Below are 25,273 nucleotides of genomic sequence, written 5' to 3'. Positions count from 1 at the left end.
GGGGTGAGAAAATTTAAAAAGACCCAAATCTAATTCCTAGGAATAAAAACTTCAGTAGCTAAGATGAAAAACACACTAATATCATCAATAAGAGACACTTAAAAAAATTAGTAAACTTTTTTACTAAAAAAATTAGTAAACACGAACTATCCAAAATAAAACATGGGGGAGAAAATGACTGGAAAATAAAAATCAAAAACAAAAAACTGTGAGACAAATCAAGTGGCTAACCTAAATGGAAGGGGAGTCCTAAAAAAGATGATGCATACTGGGGATGGGAGGAGGAGGAAGAGGAAAAATACTTGAAAAAATAACAGACCTGACTTTCCTAAGTTTAGTACAGTAGACCCAAGGAAATGTAGACCTCAGAGATATCATGGGTTTGGTTCTAGATCATGGCAATAAAGCAGTATCACAAAAAAAAAGCGCCACATGAATGTTTTGCTTTCCCATAAACATAAAAGTTGGGATTTCCCAGGTGGCTAAATGGTAAAGAATCCACCGGCCAAGCAGGAGATGTAGGTTCGATCCCTGGGTCAGAAAGATACCCTGGAGACAGAAATGGCAATCCACTCCAGTATCCTTACCTGGGAAATTTCATAGACAGAGGAGCCAAGCAGGCTCCAGTCCATGGGGTCTCGAAGAGTCAGACAGGACTGACATATTGAACAACAAACATAAATGTTTACACTATGGTGTAGTCTATCAACTTTGCAATAGGACTATCTAAAAAATAATGCACACACCTTAAGTCTTAAAATATTTTCTAGCTAAAAAAAATGCTAACCATTATCAGAACCTTCAGCAAGTCATAATGTTTTTTAATAGTAACAAAGATCACAGATCATATAACAAATATAATAATGAACGAGTGTGAAGTATTGCAGAAACTACCAAATTGTGAACACCAAAGTGAGCAAATTCTATTGGAAAAAATGGCACAAATAAACCTGCCTGATTCGGGGTTGCCCAAATCTTCAATTTGTAAAAGACACAGTATCTGTGAAGCACAATAAAGCAAAGTGCAATAAAATGAGGTCTGCCTGCAAATAGTCTAAGCATGCCAATTAAAAAGCAGAGACTGACAGATAAAGGGCAAAATTATATTCTGTCTACAACAAACATTTTAAATACAAAAATCCAAAATGTCATTGTACACTCAGCATTAGAAAAAATAAGATAGGCACTTAATTCAAAGAACATCAGAGATCTGATCTCTGTTGAGAAGAAAAGTATGCTTTTCCAGAGTTTAGGTACAATAGTCCTCATAAATCACTGCACATGTTTAATTGACAAAACCAAGCTATCCCGTTAGAGGTCAGGGTGGTTCTCACGGGTAAGGTGAACAGGAGAGGGTAAAAGGAGACAGCATCAAGAGTGCTTTGTTAGGTCTGTTTCCTGATTGTGTTCATTTTATAACAATTCAAATTGCCCATTTATGATTTGTTCATTTTCCTATATCAATAATATAGTTGTTGATGTATATCAAAACTATAAAGTCAATAAAAAGTGAATAAAAAGTGAAATTAAAAACTTTGTTTGAAACAATGCTCAATTTTTTTGATTAACAGTCCAAAATCTCAGGTACCCGAAACCAGTTAAGGGGTGCTGTCCCAGATGAAAAACCAAAGCATTGGCATCATCAAAGAGGAATAGTCCTTATTACAGTTTTATATTTTGCTTATTCATCAGTCCTTTGCAAACCTACTTAACGCACTTGAAAATAATATATATCTATTATGACATTCTTCTCATCAACCTGTACCAAAAACTGCTGTTGCTACTGCTACAGCCATATTTGTATTAATACAACCATTGCCGTACACGGAATGCTGACTATTTGTCAGGAACTCTGCTAGGTAATACATCTCTTAGGCTACTGAACCATTACAATACCTTTACAATTTCCCCATTTCACACTTGACAAAACTCAAGTTCAAAGAAGTTAAGGGACTTCCCAACAGCAACACAGCTCAGAAGTTCAGAATCAGGACAGAACACCCATATTCTGACTAAAAGCCTTTGCTCCTTCCAGTGTATCATACTATCACTCCTCCACGACAAGTATGTGTCAATACCATGCATGTGATCCCAACATTTATACAGATCATGGATTTTTTCCATGGCTATTACATACAGTACCTAAACTTTTAAGATTAAACAGTGGAACATACTGAGATCAAAACATTTCTTAAAATAATGTATTTGCTTTTGTCTACAAAATATCAATGTGACTCTTAAATTTATTTTTTATTTGAAGGATAACTGCTGCACGGAATTGTGTTGGTTTCTATCATAATCAACATGAATCAAACAGGAATACACATGTCCCGTTCAATGTGACTCAAACAGACTTTTACTTATTATAAATACAATATTCAAACAGGATGGCCTATATTAGAAATTAGAAAAAGTGCATCCCAGAGTTATTTATATGTTAATTAAATATATGTGATAAAGAGATTCACCGCTGTTACAGGCAAGTATTTACATATTAATGAAATCTTGACAAGAAAAGACATTGTGTGATCAAAAAGAATTATAGGGACTATTTCCCGAATGGTAATTTCACCATTCAGAAGATGTTATCTACTTAAAGGTCCCATGTTCTGAAATGATTGGTCAAGGTATTTAAAGTTTGGAAGAAAATGAATAATGAAAGAAAGATCCCACTCAATGAAAAGACTATCATTTGGTATCTCTAAGTAATGCTGGATCTAGTAAGGAGAATGCAGTAGATTTTTTAATAAAAAAAAAAAAGTACCCTCTCAAAGATATTTTTAATTTCAAATAAAGTCAAACTTTACATCATGCTATATGCCTTAAATTATACAGTGCTATACGTCAATTATATCACAATAAAACTGGGGAAATCATATTTAAACTGTATTAAGCCATATTAAAAACACTTGACAATATTTATATATACACTAAAGTAATAATGCATTTAACAATTATTTTTAAAAACAACTTCAGGACATGTTTCTTCATTTGTTGCTGTTGTCCAGTCACTAAGTGCTATCCAGCCCCATGCACTGCAGCATGCCAGGCTTCCCTGTCCTTCACTATTTCCTGGAGTTTGCTCAGACTCATGTCCATTGAGTCAGTGATGCTATCTAGTTATCTCACCCTCTGCCACTCTCTTCTTATTTTGCCTTCAATCTTTCCCAGCATCAGGGTCTCTTGCAATGAGGCTCTTCCGAATCAGGTGGCCCAAGTATTGGAGCTCCAGCATCAGTCCTTTCAATGTATATTCAGGGTTGATTTCTTCCCTAATGCTTCTCAAAATTTATCCCTGGGAGTAGGATAATAATTCCTTTTCTGCTTATCTCACAGATAAGCTATGAGAATTGTATAGAAGTTATAAAATTCACTTGCAAGTTTTTTTTATATTTCATAATCATGAACTGTTCATCAAATACAAAAAGAAATAAATTAATAAATTATTACACCTTCATTTCTTTAGCACTTCTCAGAAGAATAAGATACAACAAACATCAACATACTTTACAAGGTTCATAAAAAAATTTTTTTTAATGTTTGCTTACCCCTTCATAACCAATAAAATTGCCTTACATCTATTTTTTTGCTTTAAATTAATGGAAAGACAAGAACTAATCAAGTCAAGATCTAAGATGCCCACAGTGCCAGGAAACATGCAAACCAATTCTCCCACCTCCAACCCCAGACCCTGAGTTCCCAGACAAGAGAGGCTCTGGGGCCTCTCCTTCTGGTCCAACTACCAGGTTACTCTGGGATTCAGAAACTGCCAGCATTCTGTAGCATGCTGCCTGTATGCCTCTATATTGACAGTCACTGCAGACGGCCACATACTTACTTCAAGCCTAGAATATAAACCAATTGGTTGTTGTTCTTTGCTCATAGCAGTTCAGAAATAAACTGCACATATGGGAACTGAATTTTGATTAGGTAACTAATCAATTTCTCAATTTTAAAGGGAAAAGAAACACTTTTATGTTTCTCTCTATAATCACAAGAGTGATAGCAATGCTTCAATCTTTCCATCAAGAAAACTGAGCACCGAAGAATTGATGTTTTAAACCGTGGTGTTGAAGACGACTCTTGAGAGTCCCTTGGACTGCAAGGAGATCAAACCAATCAATCCCCAAGGAAATCAATCCTGAATATTCATTGAAAGGACTGATGCTGAAGCTGAAGTTCTAATACTTTGGTCACCAGATGCAAAGAACTGACTCACTGGAAAAGACACTGATGCTGCGAAAGACTGAAGGCAGGAGAAGGGGACGACAGAGGATGAGATGGTTGGATGCCATCACCGACTCGATGGACATGAGTTTGAGCAAGCTCTGGGAGTTGGTGATGGACAGGGAGGCCTGGTGTGCTGCAGTCCATGGGGTCGCAAAGAGTTGGACACGACTGAGCAACTGAACTGAATCTTTCCACTGTTATTTCACCATCCAGGATATAGTTTAGATGACATTTCATTTGTTGCTGTTCAGTTGCTAAGCTGTGTTCAACTCTTTGTGACCCCACGGACTGCAGCACGCCAGGCTTCCCTGTCCTTCACTATCTCCTAGACTTTGCTCAAATTCATGTCCACTGAGTCAGTAATGTTATCCAACTAGCTCATCCTCTGTTTTCCTCTTACAACAACAGCAACCAAAAACAAAAACAAAAACAACAGTAGAAAGAGAATGCCCAATAAAAACTGCTTTTTAAACTTTTCAGAGAAGAAAAAAAAAATCAATATGATCAGAACTGGGCAACATAAAAATATAAATAAAAAGAGTTCCATAATCGTTTACTGGAAAACCTCTGCACAGATTTTCAATTAACAAGTTAGTTGGGAACATCTTCTGTACTCTGTGACTCAAAAATATGTGAGGACTAAGTAGGTGAAAGGACTTCAGGTAAACTATTTATTCAAATGACTCTTTCCTATTCAAACTTCTCTGCATGAAAAAAACCCACACTCAACCTTCAAGGCCTAGATCAAACTTCACCCTGCCAAGAAGGCTTTCTTGATTTATCTTCTTTGTAACAGAAAGTAATCTCTCCCGTCTATACAGCTATCTATACGCCTATGACATGTATTTTAACTTTATGGTAATTATTTCTATACTCAACCTGTCTGATCTTCCCTACTAGATTCTAATTTATTTGCGGACAGTGATCACATGTGACTCATATATCTGTCTATTTAGTCTAATATAATGACTTTGCTTGGTACGTAAGTATTCCCTAAATTTTTATTGAAATAACACAAAATTGTATTTGACTCATTCACCTTCTTTAAACTGTTCAATAAAAATAAAATAATATAAGGAAATTCAGAATTGCTTCAGTTTTAAAATCAGTTTCATTATGTACTCATAATTAATTATAAATCTCACTGAAAAAAGTTAAAACTCAAAAATCAACATATATTTCACAAAAATATTATAGTAATATATTTCTTATAGGAAAAAAAGTTCCAGAATATGCTTAAAACTATGAAAGTTAAGCCAATAGTAATTGACTATGGTACTGTTTCCTGTTGCCTTTCAAGGGGAAAAAAAAAAGAGAAAAAAACATTAGGCACTAGTTTATCCCCTGAATCAAAAACTGCTTAGAGGCAACTTTGATGAAAAAGACAGTTCAAATTATTTCATCTCTGAAGAAATCACAAGCTAACATAAAATATCACTAATTTGAAACTCAAAGTGTAGGAAAAAGGTAAACTCTTATCTACCTTTCAGTTGTGAAGAACAGGAATAATGTCATCTTATCTTTTAAAGGTAAATTCTTTATTTGATTTATATAATTTAATTTAAAAGGTAAATTATTTTTACCTAAATCAAGTCTGTCCTAAAAATTCTAATGAAATGTATATTGATCTTTTGCTTTTACAACATAAATTTTATGTTGTTGGAAGAACAGGAAAGTCTTCACATTTGGCTATTCAAATCTAAGATTTAGAAGACAGAGTATTAGAAGAGAGTTATTAGAAGTTCTCTTCATTTGGATGCCTTCTTTATCACCAAAGGATGAAGAAGAGGCTCTCCACAGGGAGTCAGATAATAATGGTGCTATAACGTCCCACCCTGAAATAGAACTCACATTCATCCTTCATTTAAGAAATATTTTTGCAGCATAAATAGAAACATGGCCCACAGGTGGCCAGCCACTCTAAATCTTATTTAATTGTGATATTAATTTTACTAAAAGTGTATTATGCCTTGAGGACATTATGCCAGTCACAAAAAGACAAATACTGTATAGTCAAATTCATAAAAGAGAAAGTAAAATGGTGGTTGTCAGTGGCTTGGCTCAGAGAAAAATGGGGAGTTGCCATTTAATAAGTTTGTTTCCCGAGACAGAAAGCATTCTGGAAGCTGGGTGCACAGCAATGTGAAGGTACTTCACACTATTGAACCATACCCTGAAACATGGTCAAGATGGTAAATTTTGTACATATTTTACAATTTAAAAGAAAAGATTAAATAAAAAGTCATATGAAGGTCAAATGGCCCTAATGGCCCCTATGCTTAACACAGAGTCAAAAATACACACGCCAAAAGTATGACCCACAAATACACTAATGATATACATATAATCACCCTAAAGACAACAATAGAATTCCAACCAGTTTATTACCTTTCTTGCAGTATGAAAACTCAAAGACAGGTTTCCTTTCCAGACTGGTTCAAAAAGAACGCTTCTGTGTACATTTTATTTACTTGACTACACCAATCCCTTGTGTTTTCCAGATTTCTTCACCTAACCAACATTCATTCATCTGACAGTCATTGCATCCATCACTATATTCAAAGCACTTGATTGTGAAATATTTGTTAATCTGGTCATTAAAAAAAAACAAAAAAAAACAAAAACAAAATAAACTTGCCACAGGATACTAGCGACCTCCGAGGACAAAAATATATTCCAAATTGGTCATCCAAAGGCTTTCTAGTTTGCGGGGAGTGACAAAGACTTATCAATGAGAAAAGGATGCAAAACTTAATTTACCAGATAACATTTCCCAATGAAAATGAGAAAAGTTCTGAGGACTTGGATTTCCTGGTGCATTATCAAGTAGGGTAGAGAGCATCAAGGGCACTAACGCCTGAGAAAAACAGGAAATGACTGAGGGTTAGCAAGTGAATGAAATGCCGGGACAAACACACAAGTTAAACGAAAGTACACACAGCATAAAAAGGCCTGGATCTGCAAGTCACAGGAAGAGACTTCCATGCACTGGTTTGCCACACTATTTATCAGACGGCTTTGCAAGGCTGTTCTAAATGAAGGAGCAGTTCTAAATATGGGACTAGGTCTATACAGACCTAAGATCAGGTTAACATTCTATTCTATCTAAACAATTGGTGACAAAATTCTTCACTTAGTCACTTCTTACTTTCAGCCTTAGAGATATAGCACATAAATTGCTGTGGAACTGAAAGGTAGAGAATGGTCAGAATTAAGTCAGTAAATAATACAAGTAATCTCAAACCCTGAAAAGAAAATGGAAATGTCTAAAACACATTCTCGTAGTTTGAACAGCACAGCCCATCTGCATATTATAGCAGATTTTTCAGTCAAAATTTCAATCAAATAATCTGACTAAACTTAGATATTCACAAGCAAACAAACTGCCAAGTTACTATAGAAACAGCTTTTCAAGGATGATGAAAAGAATGAGGTGTTCTGGATACTCTATTTCCATCAACAGAGGTTTGCCACTTATATTATAAAATACTTTAAATATTACAATATCCCAATATATGCTAAATATAATTCAATCTTTCCTTACTGATTCTAGAGGCAATCCAGGAAAATAAATATTGGTATCAATATTCACTGTCTAATAAATATATGTGTCAAAGAACATCATGAGTGACAGGTACTAAATGACAGTTTATTTCCATATATTCCATGAAAGTAAATGAAGTCTTAAATGCTATGTGGTATCCTAGATCAGATACTACAATAGAAAAATGATATTTTGAGAAAACCTCATTAAATCCAAATAAATATGTAGTTTAGTTTCTTAACTATTATTATCATATGGTCTGTTTCATTATGTTTTCAAAACACAAACCACTTTCCAATAACACTGCAACTGCTCCAACACCCACTTCCACAGCTGCCTTTTTCAGGTCTTTGTCCAGTGCCATATTTTAGTATTTATGTGTTTCTTAATCATTTAATACACGTAAAACTATAGCACAATTTTTATTACATTCCTAATTTTATTCCATGAACCCCACTCTCCCCTTAAGCTCTGTGGTTCTCATGGCACTTTTTGCATGGTGCAGTGATTTTTAGGAATGCGTATGTTACGTTATATGCAGGATTATTCCAGCAATAATCTCATAGTTTTGAAAAATGTGCTATGATTATGTAAAAAGGAAGAGGAACCAGGTAAAGGGTATATGGGAACTTTCTGTATTATTTTTGCAACTTTTCTGTAACTATAAAAATATTCCAATAAAAAGTTTAAAATAATTATTTATGACATATATAAGGCCAAGGCCTTAGCATGGGAGTCTGCAATAAGCAGACTTAAGTCTGCTTAAGTTCTTAAGCCTTAAATAGCAATTACCTGGTGCCAAGCACTGTTCCCACTGTTTTATATACATTAACTCAGACATTCTTACAATGCTATGAAGTGCTATAGTCATCCCCATTTTACAGGTATGAAGGCTGAGGTGCAGTTAGGAAATGTGTCCAAGATCAGAAATCTAAGCAACTTGGCTCCAGCTAGACTCAATACTCTTATCCGTCTGCCTTACTATTTCAACAGGTAACTGTTTTAAACACAACCTTTTAAACTAGACTACTCTCATCATTCTGGAAAGATTCTAGAATAAAACAAGAGGCATAAATAAAAAACCTAAATAGACTTTCTAAAACAGGCTATAAGCATCAAAAATACTCAAAGTCAAAACATAGTTCCCTTCCACCAAAAAAAATAAATAAATAAAACCTACTACCATAAATTGTGAAAGCTAACAAAGATGGTAAGAAATGTCACCTTTGTCTTTAAAACTAAAACAGGCCAATAGAATATAAAATGTAAATGTCTTACAGCAATGACAAACCAAGGATCAGTAGGTAACAAATGGATTTATCACCTGTGACAGAAAATGTAATTTCAAAGTTTTCTACAGCTTGGTGACTCTTGACCAATGTCGAATACACATGATGATGCAAGAGTGACAATATAAAACACTAAAATAACACAAACCAAAGAAGTTTCACAGCAGTCATAACTAAAAAATTTGGTTCAATCAAAATTAGTTAATCAAACTTTGGTTAAATGCCAAGGCAAACATTTTGTCAATGGATTTCAAAATAGATTAGGTAAAAGGTCAACTATTTGGCATAATTTACTACTACTTTTGGGGCTTCCCCAGGTGGTGCTAGTGGTAAGGAATCTACCTGTCAATGCACAAGATAGACTTGGGTTGATCCCTGGGTTGGGAAGATCCCCTGGAGGAGGGCATGGCAACCCACTCTAGCATTCTTGCCTGGAGAATCCCCATGGACAGAGGAGCCTGGTGGGTTACAGTCCATAGGGTGGGAAATGACTGAAGCGACTTAGCATGCACGCATGCACTACTATTAATCTACATTCTAAATAGCTTGAACCCTAAAATGTAAAACCCACCTGCCCTTCCATTCACATCCATCCATCAAAACAACTTCCTGAGTTACTGCTTTTGATCCCAAGGTGTTCTAACACTGAGGTTACATTAGTGAACAAGACACAAAATCCTTTCCTTACAGATTTTATATTAATTAATTCATTCATTTGTCCATTTACTCAATAAGTATTTACCGAGAGCCTACAACATGGCATGAACGATTCTAAGTTCAGGGGCTAAGGAAGGGAAGAAAACATACAAAAAACCTAGTGCTACTGGAGGTGACATTTTTGAAGGATAAACATAAGCAACAAGTGAATAAGTAAAACACAAACTAAGTTACTGATCAATGCTAGGAAGAAAATAAAGCAGGAAAAAAAGGACTTAAATTGAGAGTAAAATCATAAACAGAAGAGCGAAGGGAGACAAGATAAAAGTAGATAAGACAAATAAATTATATGTTATACAAATAAATGATAAAATATGATTTTATCATATTTATGGGCTTCCCTGGTGGCTCAGAGGGTAAAGCCTCTGCCTGCAATGCAGAAGACCAGGGTTCGATCCCTGGGTCAGGAAGATCCCCTGGAGAAGGAAATGGCAACCCACTCTGGTATTCTTGCCTGGAAAATCCCATGGATGGAAGAGCCTGGTAGGCTACAGTCCATGGGGTCACAAAGAATTGGACACGACTGACCGACTTCACTATACAAATAAATGATAAAATATGATGTTAGGTGTAAATGCTATGAAGAAAAGAAAACTCGGATAAGGGCAAAGAGTGAGGAGGAGGTGGAGGCAAAGGGAAAGAGGGTTGAGAAAGGTGTTTTGAAGAGGGAGTCTTTGAGTACAAAAGACAGAAGAAGGAAGAGGCTAAGTCATATGGAGACCCAGGAGAAGGGCACCCCACACAGGGGCACAATGACCTTGAAAAACCTCCCACCTGAGGAGGGAGCGGGCCTCGCAAGTTCAGGAGACAGTCAGTGCACCAGAGTGAACCGCCACTCCGTGTTTGGGAGCCATACATTTAGAGCTCAGTGACTGGTTTCCAATCAATTCAAAGGATAATTAAAGAGTCATTACTCCTTGCAAAATACAAGTTGGGGGGCTGAAGGGAAGATAAAGCAGGATGAAATGCAGGCTCTGCCACTGAGCAATGCATACGCTAAAAGACAAACAAGGTATGCACACAGAAAGTTCTACAGCTGTTCAGGGCAGTAAACAAGAAAGTAGCAAGATCATTTCAGGAGCTGGCAAACATTGTTAACTGAGGAGAAAGGAAAAAAGGCTGCAGCTTTAGAGTCTTTTCAACTCATCTCATCTTCAGTTTGAAAGCATGATGCTGTAAGCAGGAACTTCTGTTTGTGCGTAAAGCATATGTGACATAAAGCATATGTGATGATTCCTGCTGAAGACCAACTGTGTTCAGCCATTTCAAAACCCCAACTACAGCCCCAGGCATGTGGAAGGGGCTCAGTCAACATTCCAACAAATAGATTTTGTGTCCACCTGACCCAATGCTTCCAAGTGATTTGAAAAGGTATTGAATACCAAGTCCTCAAAGAATGTATTTCCTAAAAGGGAAATAAGTCTCAAGATTGCATTTTATGAATCTGTGTGTCCATTAGCTCAGTTGGTAAAGAATCTGCCTGCAATGCAGGAGACCAGGGTTCAATCCCTGGGTTAGGAAGATCCCCTGGAGAAGGAAATGGCAACCCATTCCAGTATTCTTGCCTGGAGAATCCCAAAGACAGAGGAGCCTAGCAGGCTACAGTCCATGGGGTAGCAAGAGTCGGACACAACTTAGCGACTAAACCACCACCACCACATGTCCATTAGAGTAAAACTCGAACTAGGATTAAAGAGTGCAAGCTTCAGCTATGGGCTAAAATAGCAATTGAATCTTTAAGGCATTGGGAGTCTTGGTGAAACTTGCAACCCCTTCAGGACATCCTTTAATCTTTTCTGTAAATGGGCATAAAATGGACTAATTTATCCAGTTAGCAAACAACTTTAGAGAACCCACTACACAAACACCTAGACCCTGGAAATTGAAAACTCAGGAAAACACGGCCTCTGCCTTAGAGTGAGTTTAAGGCTGGATGTTTATTAAAGAAGAGAACAGGGGGCAGAAATGCAGTAATAATAATGATTGGTTATAATACAACATAAAAATGCTATAAGAATGGACAAAAGCATTATGAGAATATACAGAAAGGACTAATTAATGAAACCTCACAGAAGAAGCTATGCCTCAAACATAACTGTAATTTTGCTTTGCAGTTATCTAAAATTATAAGGAGACAGAAACATTACTATTAAAATCTATTGTTCTTCCTCCTTCTAACTATAGCAAAAATATACTCAAAGTGAAAAGACTTGACAAACAGATTAACAACAACAAAATCTTTATTTTCTCATTATGTTTAAAATGAATATAATTTAAGGACTCAAGAAATCAGTCTTTTCAAAGTCTGTCTAAGCAACACATCCCACAAGAAAGATTCAAAATAATATCTAATTATTCTCTGCTGCAATGATATACCTAAGCTATTATTACAATTTAAATCAGTTATGGCAGGAACTATAGGGCATTCAAAAACAATACATAACACTGGGCACGGAGAAGGCAATGGCACCAATCCAGTACTCTTGCCTGGAAAATCCCATGGATGGTGGAGCCTGGTGGGCTGTAGTCCATGGGATTGATACTGAATTGGACACGACTGAGCGACTTCACTTTCACTTTTCACTTTCCTGCATTGGAGAAGGAAATGGCAACCCACTCCAGTGTTCTTGCCTGGAGAATCCCAGGGACGGGGGAGCCTGGTGGGCTGCCGTCTATGGAGTCGCACAGAGTCGGACAACTGAAGTGACTTAGCAGCAGCAGCAGCAACACTGGGCATTGTAAAACTATTCTGCAAGCCAATTCTGAAATTTTAGTTTAAAATCAAATGTTTATCTAAACAGTCATCAGACCTTTGGAAAAAACTTTAAGACAATGACCCATTCTCTATACTAATAATTTACAGTAGAAAAATGTCATTACCATTCAGATTAGATCTATTTTGCAAATAGGCAAAAAATAATTATATTCTGAAATATTTATAAATACATATTTATAAAATGCATTTATTTATCACCATTCAGATCTAAAAGAAATTGTTTGAAAATAAATAGTGCATCCCAAGGTTTTCCTTTTTGTTCACTTTTATCATAATACAGAATTACATTTTTAGTACTAATAGAAACACAAAATACGGAGTTTATAACTTCTATTTTTCAGAGCTTACTGACCTAACTCTAACATAGATTCAAATCCTGGCTACACTTAAGCAGGACCACCAGAACATTCCTGGGGATGTTCCAGGGGAACATCCAGGGGACCTACTAAATGTTGTCAGAACTACATTTCAACTTCTAAAAGATACAACTAATTTAAACAGATACTGTTATCCTAAAAACTACTCTCAACCATAAAACAGTACACACTGAGTATACAGCAATAAAACTATGAGTCTTTCTCTCTTTTTTTTCAGTAGCAGGAGACTTTCAAGGAGAAAAAAAGAAAGTACAGTTCATGTTCCTTAAGTTAAAGTGGTCTTGTTACGCTGACACATTTGAATCACTTTAAAATAATTTAGAAATAATTTTATAATCAGAAAAAAGTTTAAGTAGATTAGAATTTTTTTTTAATATTTAGCATAAAACAAAAATTCTCATTTAAAAAATAAAGTGAACAGAGTACATACCAAGCTTCAGGCAGCAAAGCAGAATACTGGTGTGGTGATGTGGTCTCTGGGAAGTTAGAGAGAATCGCCAGGCGGTGAGGAAGCAGGTCAGACCCATGGTAAGTGAACAGAATTTCCAGGGCCTGCACATTACTCTCCTGTACAGAAGGCAAGGGTACACTTCTAATGTGAACCTTAGAAATAAAGAAGTGACTTGTATGACAACATCAAAACCTTACAATTAGCTTTTTTTAATGCAGTTCTGATATGAAGTGGTTTGAAATATTCCTGATTTTTTTCAGGTCTGTATCACATTTCTCAATCTAGTGCTCTAAAAATTATTTTTTAAAGTCTTGAATGATGAAAAAAATATTTTTAACATGATTCTATTTTCTCTACATTTATTACTATTACAAATTTTTAAAAAGGAAATGTAATGATATACGCACACAGTAACGTTAACAGCATGGCTCAAAGACTTGAAAGTGTTAATAACTATAATTGTTTCATTCACAAACAAGAAATTACCCGAGCATAAGTTCTTGCTGAGAGAACAATGTTCTGACTTCTGAACTTCTTAAAGAATTCAGCATCATATTTCTGTCCAGATGCATGAGGTACTCCAAGGATTTCCTGTGGGGAAGCCATGATTTTATGAAAAGGCTTTTAAACATGGGTGATAAGGCTATATTAAAAACCATTACAGCTCTGCTTACCTAAATAAATACAGTCTAAATTAAACTCTCAACTGTTAACTAAAGTACTACATCTGCACTCTTGCCTTTATTTGGAAAATAAATGCTGTTAATTTTTATAAATGCTGTTAATTTTTTTTTAATCCAGAAGTAAATGAAATAGGCTATGAAATTAATTACAGGAGGACAACCCAAATTCACCACCTGGTAAAAACAAGGAAGCAAGAGTTACACATGGGTGTGTACCATGAGCACCTGCCACATCTTTGTGCAACTCTGGACTAACTCTACTACTGCTGGAGTGATCCATGTGAATTGCAGATGAAACTACTCATTCTTTAATCAGTTATTAGGTGTCAATTATGTGCTAAGGGTACTGTGACAGACAGTGCTGATACCATGAACCATACACCCTCCCTGCTCTCCTAATAGCTCTAAAATCGAGTCGGGAAGAGAAACAGCAATAGGAACAGGTAACGCCCAACACATAGGAAGGGTGTCAACACACAGGAAGGCCTCCCTGTGGGCAGCCAAGCTGAAACGCTGAGGATGGACAGGAGCCAGCCACGGCGGCGGCAAGCGTAGGTCTCCCCACCGCAGCAGATGACTTCAGGCTCATGTCTCTCATGTTAATGCTAAACCCCAGATAACTGCCTTCAGTGCAGGAGGCCCAGGTTCAGTCCCTGGGTCGGAAAGATCCCCTGGAGGAGGGAATGGCAATCCACTCCAGCATTCTTGCCTGGAGAACTCCATGGACAGAGGAGTCCAGGGGGTCAAAAAGAGTCGGGACACAACTGAGCAACTAACACTTTCTTTCATTTTCACTTTTCCAGATACCTAGCATGCTGCCTTTCACAGAGTAAATAACCAATAGTATTTGTTAACTGCATTAACCTAGTGAGATAGGAAAAGAGGGAAGAAAAAGGATGTTCACAGAAGGCTCTTGCTTCCTACTGATTTAGACAAAATACTTACCTTCTTAAAGCCTCACATCCATAAAATTGAGAGGATACATCACCTTTCTCAAAGGGTTGTCAAGAAATAACCTGAATTAAGTACATAAGACACTGGCTAACAAACAGAAGTCCTCAACAAACCTGTTCATATTTTTAAGGTATTCTCATACCTACTGGTTTCCTCAACAAATCTTTCCTCCTAATCTCCTCAACAAGGCAGGTCTTGTACGGAGCACTGTGGAATACTGCAGCAAATAAGACAAGACCACTACCCTTATGGAGCATCCATGCTCGCGTCTCCTACATGGTAGTCCTATAGCCCCCTAAGCCACCCTTCCTTTTCTTAAGGACTAGTTGAATACCACTTCCTACATAAGAATATTCTCGGACATCCCCAGGGAAAATTTAATGCTTTCCTCCATTATGCTCCATCAATTCTTCATAGCTTCATTATCATCACTTACTGCTCATATAATGAGGACTCCACAAGGATTATCCCTTGTTCATCTCTCTACGTCCAGCACTGGCATGACATCTGGTGTAAAATAGGCACTCTTGTAAAATTTAAATGAATCCATTTTAATCTCATTTATCACAGTAATAAAATAAGCCACTCCTTGTGATTAAAATGCAATGCCTATCTCTACCATGATCTAGCTGGTTAGCTGTTACATTAGAATATCTTCATTTCTAAGTTTTAATGGCCAAATTCATCAACTTCACCTACTTTTAAAAAGCTTAGCTTAATTCTCTTTTTGTGGGCTCAACAAATACTTTAAATGTCACTATTACCATGTAATAATAAATGTACTTACTACTGTCAAATAGGAAATAGTGATTCAATAACTAAAGAATAAAAACAGAAAATTAACTGGATAATGAAACTCTGAACATTTTATGGAACTTTTTTAAGATCTCATCAGTGAAACTAAAACTAAGTATAAAAAATAATAAACTATAGCTGTACCAGCATCAGCAATTTTATATATTACCTCTAAATATCATCGAACTCAGACATAATAAAGGAATATGCTTTAAAATAATATGACCAGCCAACAGTCAAGCTAGTTGTACTACAGATAAAACTATTAGAAATGTTTTGTAACTTGTTTGTATGAAATGATATAAAATTACCATGCTTTCTAAAAGAGATAGAAACAGTTCTCTTGTCACTAGTATTTTGTTTGAAAATATTTGTTATATTTACTGATGGGGAATCAGATACTTTTCTTTGCCTACAGGCATCAGGAATACTAAGTATCTCCACTGTTCTGGGGCCACGTATCACATTACTACACATGGCATGTACTGAGTCCCTATTACGTGCCCGTACCAAGAGTCAAGGTGTGCCCCTAAAAGGGAGGTTCAGACAGACGGAGGAAGCAACCTGCAAACGACGTCAAACTTCAAAGGTGAGAAAGTTTAAGTGAAAGTGTTAACTGTGAAGCCCTGTCGACTCTCCTTCGACCGCTATGGACTATAACCCGCCAAGCCCCTCTGTCCATGGAATTCTCCAAGTAAGAATACTGGAGCAAGCAGCCACTCCCTTCTCCAGGAGATCTTCCCAACCCAGGGATCGAACTTGGGTCTCCTGCATTGAAGGTCAACTCCTTACCATCTGAGTCACCAGGGAAGCCCTTCAAAAGGTGAGAAATTTATACTAAATCCTGGGTAACATGAACTACGAGGGTCGCATGAAAAGCAATCTAAACTCTGTATATTTTGTGAACTGCTTCTCACACCTTTAACAAATCTGACAGGACAGGGCACTACTGAAATGTCCAACATGGGACATTTGTGTTTGCTGCCCTGAAGAAACAATTTTGAAGTTTGCTCTAAGTTCAAGTGTCTAATTTTGGCCGTCATTAGGATCGAAGTTTAGCCAACTAAATTCAAGACATTAATAAACCATTAAAATAAAGCAGGTCAGAATATTCCTATTAGGATTATTAAACCCCAGTGGATACTGAATTTGCTACTACAGACAGCTATCTACCATAACTAAAAGTTTAAATGTAAAATAAAAATAAATGAAAAGGATTGTAAATCCAGGAAACACAAATGCTGAAATAATGCACACATTTCTACTCCCTAGACTAACAAAGCAACTTCTGGCCTCTCACGAATCCCTAATTTTTAGCAAAAATGATATACAAGAGAACGTGCTTCTGTGCAAATTTTTCCCACATAAATAGTTCTAAAAACAAGGAATATCCCACAGGATAGGCAGCCACAGCATGTGTAATGACAGATTGAATGAACATAAATGGTTTGATTAAAACCACTCCTTACCTCGTATGTTGCAAGCCGATCTAAGTAGGTTAATAATTTCAGTCTACAACGGCAAAGTTCCTTTTGTTCCAGCGTTAACCTGTTTTGAAAAACTATATTAGTCACTTATATTAACCTGGAAGCACATTTCTCTATGATCTAAAATGGAATAAAAATGATCAATATTCCATTAAGCCCCAAACTCATGGGACAACACACAAAAGCACAAGGGTACAATACTAAATGCATTTGACTGGGGTTACTGAAATAATGTAGAGCAATTACCACTAGTAAGGAACACACTCAGATCACTATTTTAAAGAAATTACCAAATGAACAGTAATATATCATTTACTTTGAAAAGTTCACTAATTTAAGTAGTTCTCGTCTCTTTTTGAGCTCCTTCTTTTTCTTCTCGGCAGGTTCTTCTTCAGGTGGGGAAAGCTCCTCGTAGGCGATATTGTCAATGTCCATCTCACCAGGGAGTGTAAATCTGTGAGAAAAAAAGAAAACTCAAATTTCTTTGGAGTGTGTTTTCTTTATATATATTTCATATAGTCAAGAAGTACTTTTCCCTACTTTGATTTTATTAAGTTGGTTTCTGCAGAAACAGAAACAACCAACCGTTTAAAAGAAAGCTTTGGCTATGATATAACCAAAGCGATTCTCTCATTTATATCCATGAGGTGGGCAAGAAGTCATCAGTAATCATCACATGTAGAAACTCTGAATACCAAGAAAATGAAAGCTGCTTAGGAAAACATGGGAGGTTACAGTGATGCAATGTGAAACAGCCTATGAAGAAAATGTTGCCCAGAATATATAATGTGAATCACTTCTATTTAAGGTCTTAAAATGGTAATGAAGGCTGGTTTCATTTAAATTACTTATCAAACACACCATCACATTTATATACCATGGATATAATGTTCCAAATGTCTGATGAACAGCAGCCCCTGTCAAACAACTTTATTATTGTTATTAACTGACATTTGTATGGTGCTTAAAAGTTTATGAGGTGGTTTCACAAGATAAATAATTTAATTAAGATAATGCTCTGAGGAAGGATACAATGATACAGATAAAGAAAGTGAATGAAACTCAGGCTTGCCTATGGTGGTTCATTTGACCAGTAAGCAAGCCCAGGTATGCATCACCTTAAACCCACAGCTTAGACGCTGCCAGCATTCAATAAATGTATGTAGAATTTGCTCTTTTCTTAGCATCAAGCTATCATATGTAAACATATTTCACTCAGAAGAAAGAAAACTGTGACCTCAGATTAAAAAAAGCATTAGTCAAATCAACTGCTCCATTGCACAGTAACCTTAATAAAGCAAAGTTGACCCTTCCCAATGTCTCAGTTTTAAAAGTTTTTACGAAGTCACCTTCACTTTTGAATCCAAATCTTTCTGTAACCAACCTGCCATCATCTGCTCCTTTCCCTATGGCTAAAAGGGCCTCCAGGTCTGTGCCTTTTAATCCATATTGAAGCAGTTCCTTGGCAGCATCCACGTTTTCAGGAACTCTTTCCAAACACTCATGAAGAACCCAGGATCGTTTCTTTATTTTACTCTAGACACAGAAAATAAAAAGCAGAGGCATTAAAGAACCCATGACATCTGACAGCACCTGAGAACTGCCTTCCAGAATCACAGCTAGCTACCTAAGAACTTGGCCACAGGCAGCTGCTGGAGCACCTCACCATTAAAAAGCTTTTTTCCTAATGGTGATTAAAACTGAATATAGGGAATATGATTCCACCTGCTTTCCTTCTTCTAATGAAACACACAGAAACACAAAACTCAGATGACTTTTTTTTGGAAACATAGATCTTTCCAAATTTTTTAGTTGTTCTTTAGTTTGCATTTGGGCTGTATGAAAGAACAGAAAATAAAAAAAGTAAGACAAGATCTATCCTACTGTGACAAACATGTTTAACCTTGAAACAAAACTAACATTTTGTTCAGTACCTCAAGGTTCTGTATTTACTTGGCCATGAGCTGTACCCCAAAGCACAGACGATGATTCAACCATGAAGAATCATGCCATGCTGTTCTCTGGGAAGACCAAGCATCGTTCTTCCCTCCCAACAGCTTTCTCTGACTCCATTTGAAATCCCTGACTTGCTCTCTTCCTAGAGTCTTTGTGGATACAAATTTAGAGTAAAATCTGGCTCATACCCTTTATGTTCCTTTACACATTCTCTCATATCAATTCTTTCCTCAGGAGTCTCTGAATTCACATCTCCCTCTCCACGTCTGTGGCCTCCATACCAGTCCATGTCATCAACACATAACACCCTGGAAAGGTTTCCCACTTGAGCCCAAATCAATATATCTACCTAATCATAGGCCCCAGTGTCCACTATCATGGAATATCACATCCAACAGACTTGTTTACTTACAGCCCCCATTTATTCATCCAAGAAATATTTACTGAGTACCGTCTGTGTGCCATGAAAATACAGCCATGAATAAGACAGATTAGTCACCAGCCTTCTGAGTCAAGCTCATTTTCCTTTAATTTGCTCATACCACTGGTCCCATTAACAATGCCTTCATCTCTTCTAACTCTACTTTGAATCCTTTCCAATCCCTGCCCCAAACATCTTCCTATATAAAGCCTTCCATAGCAGAGTCTAACATTATTGCTACCTTCACTGGGTTCCCATAGCATTTGTCTGCAATCACGTGTATGGTCAAAGTACATTAGGCATGAAGCTTGTCTTCTCAGTAAGATTAAAAGCTCCCTAAAAGCAAGGCCATATTTATGCCACTCCAGTACCCCTTCACCATCTCTGGCATAGAGCTTCTACTCTTTACTTCCTATCTATTTTGCTGAATTAAGCATTTTCCCCAATTAAAAAAAAAAAAGTACATGATTTGTCTCTTCAACATCTGTCAACTCCTTCAGAGACCAAAACTGCCTTTTATTGTGTTACAGGAAAGGCCATTAAGTGAATATACATGAACTCATGAGCTCACTGTCCTGAGTCACAAAAGAAGGAAGAAAGATAAAATAGGTTAGGTGTTCTGATATTCTAAAGAAAACACAAGCAACTTTGTCTTCTCCCTTTATTTCAATATCCTTCATGCTCTCTTATCTCTAATATCATGTTTGTATTAACAGTTTATCTTTCTGTTTGGTTTAAAGCATCAATGTCTTACATACAATTTTTTCAGATTTTAATTACTCACGTACATAAATTTAGGGAAAACAATTACCACGAAAATTTCCCAACATTTCTTAGAATATTTCTAAATGTAAACATATTTTCCTTCCTAAATGAGAAGTCACAATCTGCTAAAAATAGGAATGCGTTCAACTACTTCTTATAAAGGGACCAAGGATCCAAATTAACAAGCTGCACGGTAAGTGTTAACTGTGGTAACGTGGTAGTAAGGAGGCTACCGTTGTAGAATTTAAGCAAAAAGGGGGTAGTGACAAGACTGATATGTCAGTTATCTATTTTCTGCCTCTCAGCTTCAAAAGCATTCTTCAAAGCTAGCTGAGAGAGATAAACAGCATCTTCCATTTGGGGCCGACATGATACTAAGCTTTGCCAACAGAGGGCGCTGCAGGGGGCGGGCCCTGCAGAGGAAGAACCTCTCCTGTGTCTGGGAAGCCAGCAGTGCCAGCAGGGACCCTCTTGCGATGCTTTCTGCCCGCTTCCTCCTTCAGAGGACAACTTCCCACTTAGCATCGACTGCACTCCCATGGACAGACTCCTCCCCAGTGAACCTCCCAGACACCTGAATGGGAAGCTTCCTAAACTAGGCTTGCCTGCACTCCAGGGGGAATTTTTTTCTGTTCAGTCCTAGCCATGGTTCCTTATCTACCAGCCTTCTTGCTAGTGGAGGCGTTTCCTACTTACCAGCCTCCAGCTGACCACCACCTCCCCTCTGAGTTTTCTACCTCCTTGGAAACATTCCCTTCAGCCCCAGGTTATTCCTTAGAGTTATCTTTGCCCTCATACACTTAATCTCTCGTTACCAGAAAATAATTCTCTGTATTAAAACTCTCTCTTCAAATTCCTGTGTGGTTCCTGACTCTTGACAGGACCCTGACTCATGGCAGTGAACTGAGGTAACTGAGGTAGATGAAGGGAAAGGGTTAGGCCAAGACCAGGTACTTGGCTGGTTTATCAGGGAATATTCACACACAGGTCTTTGGTACCAACAATCCAGCTGCAGAGCCAACAGAGCCTGAAAACAAGGTAATTTTTCCAGGTTGAATAAAACGCTTCACAAAGAAAAATCATCAGTGAAAAGTACTCCAATATGAAGCCCTACAGCCATGAGATAGTCCTTTAAGTATGAACCTTACCTTCTCCAGGGGATCTTCCCAATCCAGAGATTGAACCCAGTTCTCCCGCATTGCAGGCAGATTCTTTACCATCTAAGCCACCAGGGGAAGAACTACGACTCTTACTACATGTTATCAAACTATGTAAACATACCAAGTAATTCTGAATTGAAGCAATGTTGACCGCTGACTTCCTCCACTGCCTCTGGTACACCAGGTCAGTGTCCAGGCCGTAGGTCTGAGCCAGGGACAAGGCTTCCTCATACTCTTCACTTTCGATCTTTGGACAAGGAAATGGAACAGGAATGTCATGTTACTGAGCTGTCGCAGTGTCACGATGATGGCAGAATGAATGGCAATAGTGGAGGTCACGCACTCTCAACCACCCCCACGTGTCCTGTGGCACCAGAAGCTCACAAACATGATGAGGGCCAGAGAGATCAAGCATCCATTTAAGCACTTTACCAGAAAAATGAGAAACAGAGGTAAAGTGCCCGTGCTTACAGAGTAAAACAGCAAAGCCAGCACAAACAGGGCGACAGCCAGAGTCCTTTGCCAGGACTCCTCTCCTGACGCTGCAGCACAGACACGTGGAGTACTCAGTGCTGATCGAATCTGCTTCCCAGGCAAACCCCCGACTAGAAATCCAGCCTGCAAGTTCATCCCTCCCCAGCTGCAGTCTGAGCAGACAGCTGTCCTCAGCACAGAGGAGGTGAGAGCCGAAGGCCACAAGAAGCGGAGTGAAAACCTGGGCAGAGCCACCAAGGGGACAATGGTCCAGGTGAGCTCACCTCCCAACCACCGCTTTTGTGTGACCGCTCAGGCACAGAGCAGTCACAAAGAGCAGCAGCATTTTCAGAAGGTTTATCATACTGACGTTTGCAACATATTGATACAACAATCCCTCTTTCAATTTCTTCCTTTATTAAAAAAAAGTGTTTTTCTCAACAGAATCATAACTGAATCTGTGACCATGCACAGTAACAGGACACCCTCACCTTCCTCTGGTAGAGCTCCTCCGGGGTCGTGGACCGCAGGCTCACCAGGCGGTAGTTTTTAGTAATGGTTCGCGGGCGTTTCCGGGGCGGTGCGAACCGTTCCATCTCGGTCACTAAGTACAGGCCTTGTTTTATATAGCCAAAGTAGCGAGTCTTGGCAGAGATTCCCTGATCAGAATCCGAATCCTCTTCTTCGTCATCTTCTCCCACCCTCGTCTCCAAACGAGATCGTTTGGGGGCAAGTTTAATCTCGCACTGAATTGAAAAAGATTTTAAATGAACAGTGAGGAACTAAAGATAAGATTTTAGAACTAATAGAAAAAGCATTTTAATTCTACTCTGGTTTGATGCATTACATCAGTGGTGTGATTAAGACTAAGCATGGAATTCAAAGGAACCCAACAACACTCTATATACATCAACAACTCCAGAAATATGTGCGCAAGTCACTGGTTCCAAATCTCTAAAACTAAAGCTTGCTTTAGTAACAGGTTATTAATATGGTCTGGTACAATGTATGCTTGGTAATTATTTTAGGGAAATAAAGGAGAATGTTAATTTCTTTCCTTTTGATATTTTTGATATTTGATAAAATATATTTGATATATTTTGATATTTTCCTTTTGATATTTTGATATATTTTTTGTACCTGCTGTGAAAAGATGATGTGTTTCAATCCATTTAGCAAATGAACATGAAGGTATTTATTTGCTCTACCAAGAATAGCTACCCTTCTGCCCAACTTTTAAACAATGTCTGAAGCTGCACAAAGTTTTGAGTCTGAAGGCTGCCTGCTAAAGATAAGTTTCATTCCAAACTTAACAGAGTTGCCTTGGATTTTAAAACATGATTTTCTTTAAAGAACATCTTGAGAATCAGTACCAAACTTACGGGTAAAAAAAAAAACTGTCAAATTGCATTGAAGTGAAAACTATTGAAGGTCATTAACTTGGAAATAAAATAAGAGTTTTAAATGACTAAAACATAACTTTAAAATACTACATTCATCTCAAATTTTTTTGACACAATAAACAAGTATTTTTTAACAGAAGAACCAAAAGTTTTAAGTTGTTATATTTCACAGAAATAGGCTAAAGACTGTATTTCTTTGGTAGTAATATTATTTATGTTTTTAAATAACTAATCTGGGGGCGGGGGCGGGGGAGTCTATCGTGTCCATTAGGGAAAAGTGCTTTGTAGAAAACAAAATGACTAAAAATGTTTTTCTTTCTTATACAAATGTAATTTTTTAAACTGACTAAACAATAGATATTTTTATACTGCACTCAAGCTGATTCCAGTAACAAACTTTTAGTTTTAAAAGATAAGATTAAATAATGGGATACTCAAAATTAAAAATCAGACATTTAAATTTCTTTTGTAATACACAGTAGTAGTGAGTAGGGTTAGTCACTCAGTCGTGTCTGACTCTTTGCAATCCCATAGACTGTAGCCCGCCAGGCTTCTCTGGCCATGGGATTCTCCAGGCAAGAATACCGGAGTGGGTTGCCATGCCCTTCTCCAGAGGATCTTCCCAACTATTCTCAAACACACTTGTTGCTTCAAAAAGGAAAGAATTACCTCCAAACTTAAAAATCCCCCATCATGGGTAGCAGTGACTTGAGGCGACGGTTCAAACCATTCACATGATTTTCCCAGTAAATTTTTCAAAGTTTTCACTGATGAAACAGTCAAAGCACCAGAGCAGCGAGCCAAAATCACTGCGCTGTCCACCCACCAATTCACATCTATCAGTGGGTAAAAGGACTCCTTATCTAATGGGGGGAAAAGTAAATGAACAGAAATTGATCAATCAATGTAGGTTACATACAACACACACAGTCCAATAATCGATTTTAAAAACCTATTTGAGCCCTAAAGGTATGACAAATAATAAGAGTAAAATGTAAGTCGTCACTCAGATTTTGACTCAAATTTAAGACTGCTGTTTAGTCTCTTAGTTGTGTCCAACCCTTTTGTGACCCCCATGAACTGTAGCCCACCAGGCTCCTCTGTCCATGGGATTTTCTAGGCAAGAATACTGGTGTGGTTACCATTTCCTCCTGCAGGGGAATCTTCCCAAGCCAGGGATCAAACCCATGTATCCTGCACTGCAGCAGATTCTTTACCACTGAGCCACCTGGGAAATTCAATATAAGATACAAAGTGGTAATTTATTTAAAAAAATCTGAATGCCACCGATTTGCCAAAGTCCAAAGTTCTATATTAAGGTCTTTCTGCTCAAAATATGAAAAACATTCACAGACATATCGCCATTTTCAACATACAAAAGATAAATAAAAGATAAACTGATAAATGCCAGGTTTAAGGAAGGACGCCGACCTTCCCCTGGAGCAGGTCTTAAGATCCTCATGTGGGAGGTGCCCTCTCCACACCTGGAGGAAAGCTGCATCCTTATCTCCAAAGACAGAGGGAAGGCACGGAAAAACAGACAGACAAGCTGCTAAGTCTCTCCCAGTTGACATCCTGAGCTCAGACCCTGTGTCCTGTCAAGGTTTTCCACACCTTCCCACTCTTCATCCAACCTAGTGTAACACTGATCAGGTTTAACTTCCTAAGGTCTTCATTCCCTTGTGAAGGCGCCCATGTCCCTAAAACACAGTAAGTAAAAGTGCATGCTTTTTTCCTTATTAATCGGTTCTTTGTTAGTCCAATTTACTGGGTCTTGGTTGATTTCAGAAT

General features: G+C 37.6%; 1 protein-coding gene across 3 annotated transcripts in view; it reads right to left on the bottom strand.

Annotated features, from left to right (window-relative positions):
• The window catches only part of NBAS (NBAS subunit of NRZ tethering complex), a 331,354-nt gene that overhangs the window by 215,585 nt on the left and 90,496 nt on the right, over positions 1-25,273 (bottom strand). For all 3 annotated transcript variants that reach the window (XM_044926228.2, XM_025261541.3, XM_044926229.2), the window contains exons 14-21: positions 24,152-24,345; positions 22,571-22,825; positions 21,727-21,852; positions 18,688-18,839; positions 17,620-17,757; positions 17,286-17,364; positions 13,871-13,975; positions 13,364-13,500 (exon numbers count right to left, since the gene is read on the bottom strand). In XM_044926228.2, coding sequence (XP_044782163.2) covers positions 13,364-13,500; positions 13,871-13,975; positions 17,286-17,364; positions 17,620-17,757; positions 18,688-18,839; positions 21,727-21,852; positions 22,571-22,825; positions 24,152-24,345 — 1,186 coding nt within the window. The remainder of the gene's footprint in view (positions 1-13,363; positions 13,501-13,870; positions 13,976-17,285; positions 17,365-17,619; positions 17,758-18,687; positions 18,840-21,726; positions 21,853-22,570; positions 22,826-24,151; positions 24,346-25,273) is intronic.

Source organism: Bubalus bubalis, chromosome 12 (assembly GCF_019923935.1).
Source record: "Bubalus bubalis isolate 160015118507 breed Murrah chromosome 12, NDDB_SH_1, whole genome shotgun sequence".
NCBI lineage: Eukaryota > Metazoa > Chordata > Mammalia > Artiodactyla > Bovidae > Bubalus > Bubalus bubalis.
Note: the sequence above shows the minus strand (reverse complement) of the source record. Positions and strands in the feature narration are given on the sequence as shown.